Source organism: Saccostrea echinata, unplaced genomic scaffold (genome assembly GCF_033153115.1).
Source record: "Saccostrea echinata isolate AGI-Se365-2 ecotype Australia unplaced genomic scaffold, CSIRO_AGI_Sech_v1 ptg000057l, whole genome shotgun sequence".
NCBI lineage: Eukaryota > Metazoa > Mollusca > Bivalvia > Ostreida > Ostreidae > Saccostrea > Saccostrea echinata.
This window is the reverse complement of record NW_026889806.1, coordinates 951413-966900: the sequence shown is the minus strand read 5'-3', so window position 1 is coordinate 966900 and position 15488 is coordinate 951413. Positions and strand designations below refer to the sequence as shown.

At 32.2% G+C, this 15488-nt stretch overlaps 1 protein-coding gene across 3 annotated transcripts; it reads left to right on the top strand.

The window, feature by feature from the left end:
* Positions 1 to 2566: 2566 nt before the first annotated feature.
* LOC133174185 (glutamate receptor 4-like) lies at positions 2567 to 14782 on the top strand. 3 transcript variants are annotated; one of them, XM_061309251.1, is made up of 13 exons: positions 2567 to 2872; positions 4004 to 4129; positions 4668 to 4904; positions 6407 to 6597; positions 6818 to 6871; positions 7074 to 7307; positions 7457 to 7561; positions 8455 to 8478; positions 9734 to 9859; positions 10057 to 10260; positions 10425 to 11254; positions 11512 to 11692; positions 14543 to 14782. In XM_061309251.1, exons 1-13 carry the CDS (start codon positions 2785 to 2787, stop codon positions 14597 to 14599), a joined length of 2457 nt encoding a protein of 818 aa, XP_061165235.1. In that variant the 5' UTR covers positions 2567 to 2784; the 3' UTR covers positions 14600 to 14782. The 3 variants fall into 3 exon arrangements, with proteins under 3 accessions (XP_061165235.1, XP_061165234.1, XP_061165236.1); XM_061309250.1 differs by lacking the exon at positions 8455 to 8478 and adding an exon at positions 7779 to 7832; XM_061309252.1 differs by lacking the exon at positions 8455 to 8478.
* The last annotated feature ends 706 nt before the right edge of the window (positions 14783 to 15488 follow it).

Here is a 15488-nt window from a genome sequence, read left to right as displayed (position 1 = left end):
TATTGTAGTTGTTCTAGAATCATTGGGAATACTTTTAATGAATACTTTTAATGAATACTTTTAATAAATGAAGTGCTGTGTGAGATTAAATTGGAATTATCCGATTGATATTAATTTAAATAGAGTGTTAATTGTACTGGTTGTTCCTATAAATCTGCAAATATTAATTGTAAAGCGCTATATCAGAGTTTAGCTAGGGAAAGATACAAGTTCCTTTTCTTGATAATTTAACCTACTAACCTATGCTAAGCATCAAAATTCATTTTTGGTACGTAGTTTTAAAAGTAACCCTTACTTACATCAATAGAATCCTGTGTCATGCCACACCAGTATACGTACATTTTACATATTCTATTGCAAATGCTTCTTTATTAATGTTCTAAATGGAGATAAAAACTTAACACTCTCTTCTGATCTTTCCAAATAGTTCAAATATTTCCAGTTAATTTGGAAAGAACACTCAACGTATGTGAAAATTAAGGAAGTGTTTAAATGCCACTTTGGATTTTTTCCTCTTAAAATTCCTATTTTAAAGTTGGCTTTTCTAATTTTAAAGTTGGTAATTCCAGCGTTAGTGTTATGATTTTATTAAGAATGTTTATACCAATGTCATTAACGATATAATCTCCAAAGCACATTATTAATTAATTCGATACTCATAATTCAAAGTAATATTAAAAGTGTGAGAAAAATTACACCTTTGTACATTGCAGTTTTTTGTCAGAGCTTTGTGTCAAAGTTATTCCGCCTGGGCTCCTAAGCTGCAGAAAAGTATATAGTGTACTTTTCAATATTAATTATACAAAAAAGACTGCCATTAATAAGATATTAAGTGTCTTTAACCGATAACCTAAGGATACTCTTCTAACCTTCTCAGCATCATTTAATTATAAAAACCTGTAAATATTTACATTCCAGGGCACTTGAAAAGAGGTTCTAGATGAAAATCATCGTGTGTTATGTTATTGCGCATTTGTATATTGCTTTCCCATAAACATTGGAAGTGTTTGCTTCGGTTGATCTGACATTGGAGTCTGACCTGATCAGAAGAGGCGCTGGTCATAATTCAATGGTAAGTACAAACACGTGTCTAATTACAAAAATAGTTTGACATCATGATCGTTTACTCCTATTTCTCGTTACTTTGAAGGCAACGACACGTGAAAGAAGTTATCCTACCTACGGCATTGAGTTGCACCGTGTTTCGAAGTCGCTTGATTCAGAATTTAATTGCCATTGCCTTGTTCAACTTATGAACAATATGTAAATTAATGACTAAGGTAAAGTTTAAAAGTTCATCAAAAGTTCACAATGAGTTAATATAGGGACAATTGTGAAAATTGAATAGTTAAATTTGAAATCAATTTAACACATATAGAATCATTAGAAAAATAAAGTCTCAATTAACATAAGTAGAGATTTCACATTACAATACAATCTCTTGATAGTGCGGATTGGCTCAACAGATCCAATAATCAATGCCTAAAGCTATCGATTATTGAATGTACAATCTACATGTACGTCAGACAACATCTGATAATTCATGACTTTATAAATTATTCACATTTTTAAACTACAGGCTCATTTTAAAATCATTTAAGTACTTCTTTACAGCAGAATCTGCTTACTTTGTAAGTTAATAACAGCTATTTAAATCATGAGATAACATGAAATATTCCAGAAATTCCATATTTCTTACTGAATTTAAAGGACGAAACGCCCAATGTTTCTATCTGCATAGAATGTATCACTTCTTCCGTTCATCGGCTCAATATTTCAATTTTTTGAGATAACATCTAAATTCCAAGCTATGCTGGATTCATATTTGAAAACAAAAACGTCTTCTGTAGTCAGAAAATTTTGCTTTAAATCATTACATTTCAAAATTTTAATTCAAATCTATCAGGGACTTGTTTTTAATTGGATTTCGCTGATGCTGTGCATTTTATACATATCACTTAGTCAGTCACGCGTTACTCATGATTAATCTGAATTAATGGAGAAGCAGTCTGTCTTGATTCTTTTGTCAATGGTAGAGCATAGAGCACGTTTGCATTAAGAAATTCATTTCTGCCAAAAAATAAAAAAAATAAAACATGCACGTTCCATGAAGATTAAATCAATTAAATATAAGAGTCCATCTGTTTTTCCAACAATCAGAATATTGATTCATGTCTTTATTATCACAAAAAAGCTAAAACAATTTCCCTCAATTTTGTATATAGCTCCATGTGTTTTATGGTTAGGCTTATGTGTGCCAGATCTTGTATCTTTTGACCAGGAGAAATGTGTATAGAAAACATATTGTTCTGATTACTGTCGGTAGTAACATGCTAAGATACCCATTTTTCTTTCATTGTTAAGAATCTTATCCAAATATACAACATTGGTAGTTCGAAATGTCGGACCAAAAGTAAATCTCGACATTGTCTATTACTGTTCAGGTTAACAGTCTGTTAATTGGAAAGAGTAGTTAATGATCTAAACTTCATTAGACAGTAAACCTCCCAACATTGATTTCTGGGTCTCCCGTTGCTGTTTCAAAAGGTTATACGATTATCGATCTCAGCGTGAAAACTCTGCCGTGGCTTGACGATTCACTGATGCTTGATGATCATATCTAAGTTCCCTATCAAACGACACTCTCCTCACATTCAGTATTTCGGCGCATTTCTACAGAAATTCATTGCAATGTAAGCGTGATTAAAAAAGTTCATAATGGCCGGGAGTCCAAGAAGTACATGGAGAACGATTGTAAATGTCGTCTGAAAGAGGACAACAGTAATGGAACAGCGCTTCTTCTGGTTTGTGATTGGCGTTACTCTCACGCTCTGTGACGTCATTGCAGAGGAACCGTTCCTACTGAAGATTGGTAAGTAATCTCTAGTTTGGCAATCTATAGTACAAGTAGAATATTTCTTAACCTTTCAATTGTTATTTGCCAACGAATGAATTGCATGTCAGAGTAGAACACAGGAATTCATTTGAATGACCATTCAATGTGTCGATATGATACTTATCCTAACACCAAACATGTATAATTAAAAGTAACGGTCTGATCTGATTTTATTCTTTGATTCGGACTGGTCTTTATCTTAAATTTGAAATACATTAATAGGAGTAGCAAACGAAATGTAGCTAGAATATGAATTTTGCTTGTGTGTTCTTTTGGATTGGGTAAATCCATGTTACCCACAGAGAAAAAGCTCTTTACATAATGTTACCGTAGATGCGGCTGTTGATTTCTTTCTATGCTTCTATAACTTGGCTTTGGATAGGCCTAAATAATTGATAACAGTATAGGTTCTGAAAATTTTATACCAGAAAAACGCATCCAGTCCTGTTTCTCAAATTACTTTTAATTCATATGGTTAGTGGATAACGTGATATATGGAAACCAACCTTAATAAATTTCTATTTCTGTTGAACAAAAAATGATCAATTGAAATCGTAGATTGATAATTACGTGACATGGTTAATAAAAAGTTAACTTTATTATTTTAAGATTAATCCCAATTAGTATTGTTCTAATGGACTTTTGAGATTGATTACTGTTAAATTCGTTATCTTCATATTTCGTCATATATGAATCTGCATACTGTTACACAATTAGAGAAAATAATTCATAAACCAAACGTCATTTAATAGCATGTATTTGTTTTTGATTGCCATGTATTTATAGAAAAGCGTATGTGTTTGTATATTCACTATTGAAATTTTCAATGAACATCTGGTGTTGAATCTATAAAGCATAATTAATTACAAAGTATTTACAAATAGTAATATTATTTAGGCATCTTAGAGTTCCGCAAGTCTTCTTTGAGAATACGGTATCTTGAAGGAGCTGTGTTCAATGCTGATACTAATTCATCAAAGTACATTTTCATATTCTGAAGATTATTTTCAAAAGATAAATTAGATCAAAGAGCCACCTGTAGTGTATGTTAACATGTTACAGTCAAATCGATATGAAGACACGTGTTATTATCATCACATTTTGTAGGAGTTGTAAGCACGTGGAAGCATATTTTCACGGACCTTTTGCAGAGGAACGAACTGTCATTACCATGCAGTCTGTTAAATATTACCACACCAAAGCCGAAATCACAGTATGACAAGATGCTCAAAGGTATTTCATAATAAAACGAAAATTTGAATGTTTTCCAATGCATTGAAGTAATCTGAATGAAAATCATTCATAGCTCACAGTTGCATATGAAGTGCTTGAAAGAGATTTAAGTAAGGAAAATGATACGCTGTATATGTATACATGTGCGTGTATGACATTTGTATATATTGTAGTAGCACAAATTTTTGTGGGGATGATATTTCGTTGATTTGTCATCTAAAATAGTTTCGTGGGCATTTAATTTCGTTGGATTGAAAGGAACCTTATTCAGTATATAGTCATGTAAAAATTTCGTGTTGGATTTAATTTCGTTGATAATTGTTAACAACGAAATAATCGAAATTTAATCCCCTACGAATATTTCTGCTTTTACACAATTTTTTTTTACAATATTCGATAATTTATGCATGTATATTAGAATTTTTTTAAATAAAATAAAACATGTTTCATGAAATCTCCCATGCAAGTTATTCAGTAAAAAGTAGAAGATCTATTAGGCCCTATCTATTTGCCTTTTCTTCATTGTCGATCCTAACAGTTAAGGACTTCCTAACCAATAACCAAATCGACGTCATACTTGGTCCATACGATGACGCCACTGGAATTGTGGCCGAAAAGTTAAAGATACCATACATCTGTACAACTGCTGCAAGACGCAACCTGAAGTATACATTCCAGATTCTACCTCCTCTAGAGGACTTCAGTCAAGCGATATTTGACATGACCAAAAGCTATGGCTGGGATAAAGTCAGTCTCTTTTACGATGACACGAGGGGTAAAAACAATAACAACGACAATATTTTCTTTTTTATTTTAATTTAAGTATCTTTGTTTCTCGTTTTTCAAAAATAATTTGAAAAACCAAGATATAATTTTTTAGTGTTGTTTTACTTATTTTGCTTCTGTAATGCTTTTAAAAACAGCTGGTTATTATTTTTTTTTATTGATTGATGAGAGCAGTATCCAGATAAATAAAACAAACAACAGATTGAGATAATATAAAGTAAATAAAAACAAACGGATTGGAACCAGACCAAATACTTTAATGTTCACCTCAATGTGAATCCTGTCAATTTATCACCTGAAGCTTCATCAGCGTCAGCAGTCAAAACAGATGGGAAGAAAAAATATTATCAGATTAAGTAAACGTGTTCTTACCATTCTCCTTCATAATGTTTTTTAATTACAAGATAAGCATCAATTTTATGACACGAGTGGGCTCGATTAACATATGTAGCATTAATTTATCGTACATAGATGAAAGGGAATGTGTCGATTTTCATCTTCTGAGAGTTAAAGCAGTACAAGAGAAAAGACAACCCTATGTTTTATCTTTGAGGGATTGTGATATTTTACGAACTCATATTTAATTACATGATGATTTCCACAACGTGTATTTTGATTCACTAATAATTTTATCTTACGGCTGTGGGATGGGGAGGGAAAAGTACACAGATAGGATGCTGGGTTAGGTTGATAAGACATTGTACAAGAACGTCAGACAGTGGTCATGGCAGTTGGTCGTGCTGCTTGATAAATAGACATGGAAAAACCGGAGGGAAAGAAAATGTTATTACGTCATGAACATTTTCAATGATTTTTTAACCCACAAACCGAATTTAAATTGAAAAAAAAACAAGGGCTTCTTCTTGACTAAAGAATATATATTTACATTTGCCAATGTCTATCCTTATATGACAATACTAATTAAATTGACATTCAATATTCAAGGAAGTTGGTCACGTGATCAGACTTTCTTACGTATAAAGCATTTGATCAAGTGACCAACTTCATGACATCTTATTTCTTAAATAAGATGTCTGGTCAAAATGCAAACTCTGAATTGGAAGAAGTGTCTTCATCATTATAATTTTTTACGTCTTTTTATAATCTAAGTGTACGCGAACTTCGCTTAGACAAAATAAAAACTATTTCTCTATTTTTCTTTAGAGGAAGAGTCTCTCTTACTTGTATTTAAAACGCAAAATGTGTCATTTGAAAAATAAAATCAATTTTATTAAGACAAAACTTTATGTATTCAATTGAGATAATTCTAACAACATGTCTTTAAGATAAATGACAGGAATGCTTGATCAACGAAAAAAATGGTCTTTTTTCCAAATTTTAAATCTCCACATATTATAGGTATACACATTGCGCCACTCAAATATTTTTTAAAAATCTTCTCAAGTACCATAAGAATTTAGTCACACTTCTTATATTCCTAAGATTCTTAAGGAACGTTTAACTAGTCTTTCAATATTATCTGTTCATAAGGTGTGTACATAATGGAACAGTTGTTGACTAACCACGATCTGATGGTGAAATCCTGGCACGTTGAAGCTAACCCCAATCCAAAGGTTATAGAAAAACAAGTGAGGGACCATCTTGTACGAATGAGGCAGGCTTTTGTACAGAAAAGCATCATATTCTGTTCCAAAGAACACACAGAAATCATTCTAGATCAGGTGGGAATCACCGTTGTACAACATATCACGCAAATGTTCAAACAAAGTACTCCTCTTTTCAGTATTCTGAACTCTCTAAAACAAAACTATCTCGCTATAAATCAATTATATAGTATTCTAACAACCGTATCTGATATCTTAGACTGTAATTTTAATCATATTGTTTATAAGTGTAACAGGATGGTACTTACAACTCCTCTCTAATTTTATTGTTCTGTAGGCCAGAAGTTTGGCAATGTTATCCCAGCCTTCCGAGTGGTTTTTCTATGACCCTGTAAGTTGTTACTTTCATTCCATACTTCCTGTTAAATGAAAAGCACGAAATCTTGTTTTAAATTTCATATATCTAATTGCATGTAAATTGTGTATTCAAATTCAAATGAAAAGTAATCAAGTAAATGTTTATTCCATCTGATTTGAGAATTTTTATGTCCATATTGTCTCTGTGATTTATATAAGAATAACTAATTACACAGGGGGACCAATTAGTTCCAGTGTTTAAAAATTTTCCTGACGTTTTCGTGAATTTCACGGTGTTTGGGCTGATGGAGTTTGATAGTAGAAATGAGATTACCACAGTCGAGGACGCACGTCGCCTTAATATCAGTCTGGCGGCCGACTCCTTAAAGCTGGTAAATGTGACACTTCCAAAATTCTCTGGTGTTCCACGAAACATAACTGCCACAACCATCGCAGAAGAACTCAGAAAGGTCAGTCATAAATAATAAAGTTTCTTGTTACTTAAATATTTGAGTGTCACATCAAGTCAGTTCATAAACCACGTACAAATCCTACTTCATGATACTGTGCAAAAAAAGTATTTAATGTAAGAAACAATGATTTTATATTCTTTTTATAGATAAGAATTTCTGGCTACACAGGTGATATCGAATTTGGTCCTGATGGCAGGCGATATAACTATACTATCAAACTGTCCGAGATAGAGGGTCTTGATTCGCTGCAGGTAACACTGTATTTTTTATACAACGCTTTTATTTGATTTTTTGTTTTATTCATTAAAATAAGGTGACATGTAAATTAGCAAATGTGTATTATAACAATAAAAAAAAAAACTTCAGCAGAAGCATTAAGCTCAAGACGGAAAATTTGTAAACGAAAGTATATATATTTGCACCACCACCTTATCAATTTGAGTAAATAAATATATTATTCTCATCTAGAGGTATTCCAGCAAAAGTAAAGAGTATTGGACAAACGGGGTTTTATTGTATCATGTAAGCGGTATGCTGATATATAGTAGAGGGCGTTATAAGAGTTGATATAGTCATCGCTTTATGTGCTTGCCTTTAATCAGACCCCCTATGATATGTCACGTCTTGTAAGTCTTGCAGCACTGAGCTTTGTGCACCATTTACTGCTAAGGCATTAGAATAAAATGTTACCGATTGCATGAAAACCATGGAATCAGGCTAGCAGACCTCTAGAGGGATTGAATTTGATTAATATATTCAATATTTGCTGATATCTCGAAAAATTTAATTGGTGAATAATGTTGTGCTTAAGAAATATAATTTGTAAGTTAATATTGCTTTAGCATATATTCTTTCTTTCCACAGCTAATTAAACTATTTGCAGATATGTTCTCTCCACTTAAATAGGACTTCCTCTCATCTCTTCGTAAAATAGTGCTTTTGAAAAAAGAGCACCTGTTTACGTGGCTTCTCACTAAAATACATTAATGAAAAAAAGGACTTTTTTTTTAAAAAATATTTTCACAGTGGATATGGTTAACGTAGGTAATATGTAGACAAATTTCATTGTGTTCCTGGTTTAGTGGCGAAGAATTTAAAGACTTGTCATTAAAGTATGTATTGCTGTTTGCATTTTTCAAAACAGGGCACCGAATTTTCCAGTACATCGGTATGTCAATAGACGGGGTATCGTAGCTTTCTCAGATTGCTTAATAGAAGGTGTGGCTTTCCTTGTAAAAACAACCCCAAAGAACATGGTGACATAGAAGATCCGTCAAACCTGAAAAATCACCCATCAGCTCTCAGAAAAATAAATTTTCACAGCTTACTCAGAAGAAAATTTAGTTCTTTATTCTTTCATTGTTATTTTATTTAAGAAAATTTAAAAGAAAAATTTAAAACTTTCAAGTGGTTACGAACCTTTTTTCTTGAAAATTGAAGTAAAACTTTTCTGCTCCAAGAACTATGTCACGATTTCTTGATATGAAAATTTAGTTATTCGTTGAATAACATGAGTTTTGTTTCCAGGTATTCACTAACATTTAGATTTGTGTCATGACACACCCTGCTTCACGTGTGTTCCATAGCTGCAAAAGGCTTTCTAATGACATAGGCAAGTTATGTCAAAAAGTAGACCAAAGTAACACTTCTGTTAACCTATACCCCCCAAAATTAAACACTGCGTCATTCAAATCAGACAAATGCATCCAAAAGAATCGAACATATAGAAAACCCTCAAAAAAGCAAAGAAAAAAACACACAAAAAATCATAGTACAGTATTTTTACATGTATACAATCACCTTGAATTACTTTTTTTCTCTCCAAGTAAAGGTAAACATTTTTGCTGACTTGTGAACAAAATATGAAACATTCTTTCATATATTTTTTTTTAATTTGAAGATGATAAAGACAATAGATCAAAGCTGTACTAAGTTGCATTAAGCACCCAAAACTTTGGCCTAATTATATAATTTGCCTATGGCATTTCTGTGTGTAAATATTTGCAAATCTAAGATACTTTCTGGGTTCCTTTAGATAAAAATAAATCCAAGAAGTTTGATCATTTATTACTAGATTTTATCAAACTGATTATTATTTATTATCCGTCATTGTTCTAACCTTTAAATTTTGGTCAAGTTTTGATTTTCATGTGTATCAATGTTTTATGCACATAAATGTAACTATCAAACCTTTCATAGCATTTGTTTATGAAATTGCAATATCTTTGGAGAAAAATACTCTTGATACAATTGTTTGGCGATTTTCTTTTTTCAGTGAAATAAAATTCTGTTACGGATTAAGTTGTAGGAATTATCAAAATTTAAATTTCGACAGTTTTATTGTAAACAAGCTGTTTTTTAGACATAGAAATATTTAAAAGAGACATCAGATTTTTACCAAATGGCTTTATAACTTACCTTAGGTTGGAGTTTGGAAATCTCATTTCAACACCTCAGCTTCAAAAATACAGTTTGAAGAAGTTAAAAGGTTAAACAGAAATTACTCCTTCCCTTTGAAGGGGAGAACTGTGTCTGTGGTCATGATACTAGTAAGTATAAATAAAAAATATTATACAGCATTTCAGGAATTTATTACCTATGAAAAAGCAGAATATATGTACCTTATAAATTTTCGTACAAGTCTAAAACGCGAAATAAAACTAACATTGAATGAAGAAATGTACAAAAAATTCTTAGCAAAGCATTGTTTTTACAAAAAATTCTTACAGAATCTGTCTGATTGTAGGAAAAACCTTTCACGATGCGGAAGAGGGATTATAAGCAGCGTTTAGGTAATGACCGATTTGAGGGCTTTGCTGTTGATCTAATAACGGAAGTGGCAAAAATGCTTGATTTTAACTTCGAAATTTATCTGGTACATGATGGAAAATTTGGAACAAAAATGGAAAATGGAGAATGGAATGGAATGATAGGAGAGCTATTGTCTGGGGTATGTACATCAATATTACAATTTGAATTGTTTACAAGATAGCGGAAATGCGTATGTTAGAACGAGTCTTCCCCCTCATTTTCTAAAGATGAAAGGCTTGTGAGTAAAGTGTCCCACAATATCAGTTTTTTTTTTCTTTAATTTTGATAGAATTGTCATTTTAGAATGCCACAATGCTAGTGGCTCCACTGAGCATCAACTCACAGAGGGAGGAAGCAGTGGATTTCACCAAACCGTTCATGACTCGTTACATCAGCGTTCTTATGCGAGTCCCACAGTCGGAACAATCCTACTTTGAGTTCCTTAACCCTCTCCATCAAAATGTATGGTACTGTACGTTTGGCGCATTTGTGATGGTCAGTGTTATTCTGTACTTTCTAGAACGATTTGGAATCCCCCAGAACAAGGAATATCCAGCTATTTCATTCAGAGAGAGTTTCTGGTTTGTTTTCGGGTCTCTACTTCAAGGAAATACAGATGCATCTCCATCTACACTTCCAGGTCGAATACTAACAAGTGCGTGGTGGTTTTTTGCACTCATTTTGATCTCATCTTACACTGCTAACTTGGCTGCTTTTTTGACGGTCAAAAAAATTAACACCCCGATAAAGTCTGTCACTGACTTAGCATCCCAAACCAAAATCAAATATGGCACAGTAAAAAGTAGTGGAATTATGTTTTTCTTTAAAAATACAAATATTGAACACTTTGCCAAAATGTGGGCGCAGATGTCCGAAGTCGATCCATCTTCCATGGTAGATGATACCGAAGAAGGTTTCAAAAAAGTTAAGCAGGGCAATTATGCTTTCTTCTGGGACACAACTGTCAATAAATACAAAACAATAGAGGACTGCCAGTTTATGGAGATAGGGCCACATTTTGATCCCAAGGGCTTTGGTATTGGTGTCCCTCCAGGAGCCATTTACCGTGAGGACTTATCCATGGCCATCTTAAGACTGAGTGACACTGGGATGTTACACCAACTAGAAAATAAGTATGTATTGACATTACACAATAATGTTATTTAATGTTACTGTGCACTTTAAAAGGCTAATTACGAATATTAACCTTTTTATGCTTTCTTTGGAAGAAAGCCATACAAGACAAAATGCACACAAACAAATGCAGTATAGTCATGTAATTCAAATTTTGATGGTTAAGCCACTGGTAGAGTTTTTTATGTTGTAGTATCGATAAGATCAATGTGAATGGTTTAAAGCATTAAACTGATGAACAAATCTTGCTCAATAGGTGGTGGCCACCGAGTCGCTCTTGTCCAGATCTTTCCAAACCATCAGCTGATGAGACGTCTGAACTCAGCATTGACAGTGTGGCGGGAGTTTTCTTCATTCTCCTTGGCGGTATTGCTTTGGCGGGAATTGTATGTGGATTTGAACACTTCGCGAAGGTCGTCAAGAAAGCGGCAAAAACGGTAATTTTTTTTTTTTAAATTGGGTTATCTTTCTGTAATTTGCTATTCCTCATATACTTAAATATCATCGCATTTTACCATTTGCTAAATTATTCATTTGTCTACATAGCTTTATAATTAGGGAGTTACATTATTTTAGAATTAAAAACATTTCTATTTATTAAAAATTCTTTCTTTTTTTTAAATGCGCACTCCATTGCATGGTTATGTTTTTTACGATGCACTTTATGAATATCTTGTAGAGTGATATATTTGACGTGTTTTGTAATTCACTTCTTTCTTTACACGAACAGGGATTTTTTTCATAAGATTTTATCCACAAATCGAATGTTCCTTTTAATTTCAGAATAAAGTGGTAAATAAAAACACGCCCTGTAGATTTAGAAAATTGCATACTATCACAGCAGCAGCTATAGGAATGACTTTTTTTATATAGTATAGTAGTTTATAAGCACATTATCTTTTGTTTATCACTACATTGAAAAAAAAGTTTAATGTTATTGTTTGTAACATATCCGTGCATGTCACTCATTGTCATTTACACCTGTAACACAAGTAATATATATATATATATATATATATATATATATATATATATATATATATATATATATATATATATATATATATATATATATATATTATATACAAGCTTGTTACTTTTCTTTTTATGAGAAACTCTGCTCTCACCATGAACCTCCAAAAGGGAGAATATGCTATTTTCTTACATTAATTTTTATGGAGATTTCATTATCCTGTGCACAGGGACATTTTTTATAACTTTATCTCCGCCAATCATACATCTACGTGACTTGAAATCAATTAGGTGGTGCTCTGTTAGGAATTCTGGTTGTTCTGGGATATCGTCAGCGTTCAGGCTTTGTCAAATGAATCGGAATAGTTAATATAAATCACCGTCTCTGGGGACGGCCTCTCGCGACAACTGGACGACGAAACCTTTCGATAAAGCTCGTTTTACAAACAATAAAATACACAGATCCATATTTAATGTTTAATTTCAAGAAAAAGTGAGTTAGCAATGCGAATCAATATATCATATTATTGATGCTAAAAAATAGATTGTTTGTATGAATTAATCGTGGTCTTATGCCTTTAGGCGTAGCTAAGCTACACTAAAGTCCGGTTATTTCTGTGGGGAAATCATTTGGAAATCATAGTGTTTTATGACCTTTTTTTCAGAACTTTCATACACTTAAAATTCGGCATTTATCAATAAACAATTTAAAATTATTCTTATATATTTGCTGTGAAATGGTTGAAATGACACATTTTATTTTCATGTATAATAGATCATATGCTTTGTGTTTGGTCTGCTGCATGTTATCAGGGTGCACTGTGTGAATTTATCCAACATTTTGTTAGTTTTTGGTTTGGAACCGTAATTTAATTAGACATTTCCTTCTTTACAGGAGAAAGGAGGTAAAATATTGTTCCCTGCATGGAAGAGCATGTTTTTCTTTCTTTTCTTATTCGGCTTAGATATCATCCTTTCTTGATCTCTAACTGGAAAACAAAATTTCAGAATATACAGATAAATGCTGTTTTTTAACCAATCATTTACTATTTGATTTACTATATTGACCTCGGTTTTTACTCTAGCTGGTTCAAATTAAACAATCTTTGTTTCCTTTTGCCCAATAAAAATCTGCAACATTCTGCAAATCTTTCTTACAAAAAAATGTATCATAAAACATAAAACTGACTTATAGTTTACAAATATGCCACAATACTGTCGAAATCAAGTACAGCTGTACCTTGTATGTGAATAATACACAAAATACTTTTCTACACATTATCAAGGTACATTCTGCTTGACCTACTTCATTAATGGTAATATTGTCCACCAGCTAGGTATTTACATGAAGGTGAGAACAAGATCAGGACCTAATCCAGTTTCTTTGATAAAATAAAACTACAATATTTAATAATTACGTGTGTTCATACATCATACAATACGTGTTTTGTCAGTTTATCTCTGCAGATTTAAATAACTGAAATGAAAGTTTTTGAATATAAAACAAATAAAGAGGATCTATCTGATTTGATCATGATAAGTGATTTTTAAAAAGAATATTGTTTTGAATGTTCGTCTTGGTTTGATAGATATTTTATAAAATACTAGTATATTTTAAAAATAACGTTTCAGCCACAGTATATATCCATTAAACAGTGCTTTATTGCACATAAATGTAACATTGAAGACAAGAAAATTTAAATGTTGATCAAATTCCTATTTGAAATGCTTATAATTCATTCGAGGACTCTATCTCAGAAGCTTTGCCATGACAGCTTAGCTCTCTAGCGTATACGCTATACATGTAGACATATTATAATTGCCTTCTTTGACTGCTACAGTCTTTTCATTTGTATATAAAGTTTCAGTCGCTTACTGCATGTTAATATTCTTTATGCATGACAGCTGAGAATTACTATTCTTCTATTTCCCTCGGCAAGAGACAATATTCATAAACGAGTTCCATGTATAGAATAAGTAATAATGTTTAAATTTTCAAATGTGTAAAATTTTAGTACATAGGTAAGGCATTGAATTTCCTGATTCATCATATTTCATCAGTCTTTCTAATGCACACGGTATTTAAAGCACTCATGTTATTCCATAATTTCCTCCAGCCACATTTGATATCGGCACTATTTGTACGTTTTTTTTTTCCAAACATTTTCATCGTATTCATATACTATGTTTCCTTGCTTATCGGTTAAAAAAAAAATCTGTCATAATTCCCAAAATATATACTAGTGATTACTACTATACTGGTCTTGGATATACATTTGATTTTGATTTTTATTTTTTTACTTTTACAATTTCAGGAGAAAAATGTGAATGGGAAAAACAGTGAAATCAAGGAAAGAGAGAGCTTCTTGTGAATTAGATTGTGTAGTCACACTCCGAAGACACTGTGTACAGTGATTTCAGACTGTCTTGTGCTAACTCGTAAAGGAATATTCTGTGCAACGTGTATATTATTTATTCATTTAATTTATGAAAGTATGTTGATAAATAAATGGAATATGGATTATTTTTTTAAATAAAACAGTACAACGTTCTAATTAGCCTAAGGTCTGTATTTGTACGCTCTGAAACACATTTGAAATCACGTGATAAATATGCCGCACTACGAATCATATAACTTTTTATTATATGATTGCTCTCCGATTGGCTGAGATCCAACACTGTCTAAAAATACTTCGTTATGGTCACCTGCACCTAACCTTCCGGGTAAACATCAGAATTTTTTTTTTCTACATTGGATTAAAAATAGATTGAGAACTTCCAAATTGATACAATTAATTCTGAAAAGTTATTTCACCTGCACCCGACATCTACTCAGGTTATCAAAACATTCAGGCTCACAGAGAGGAGGGATGAAGGTGGAAAGAGGCAAGGACCTGTCCCCCATGCCCTTTTTTTTAACGTTAATTTTTACTATTAATTAAGTTGAAAATGTTCATTGAAAGGAGGATTGCCTCTTTTTTGATACAGTATACTAGTAGTCCAATCCCTCTTACGTTAATAGAACCTAGCCCTCCATCTCACGAAATAAAATTTTGAGTTTGAAGAATTCTTCTCTTTTTGGGGGGCTTGTCAAATTTTTTTTTAGGTTAAGTTGTCAGTTTTTCCTAATATAATGCTCAGACTCCCTTACGTTCCAGACATTTTTTTTCTACGTCGTAACAAAAGAAATTACATATATATACAACTGGCTATGTTTATTTTAATCCCGCTTCTCTAACTACATTTAGCTAGGACAAAAAA

What these genes read in the sequence shown, in the direction of transcription:
- LOC133174185 (XM_061309250.1), top strand. Translation starts at nt 2,785, where the DNA reads ATGGAACAGCGCTTCTTCTGGTTTGTGATTGGCGTTACTCTCACGCTC. An exon ending in TTACACCAACTAGAAAATAA is followed by an intron (nt 11,255 to 11,511) that starts GTATGTATTGAC and finishes CTTGCTCAATAG; the next exon opens with GTGGTGGCCACCGAGTCGCT. An exon ending in TCAAGAAAGCGGCAAAAACG is followed by an intron (nt 11,693 to 14,542) that starts GTAATTTTTTTT and finishes TTACAATTTCAG; the next exon opens with GAGAAAAATGTGAATGGGAA.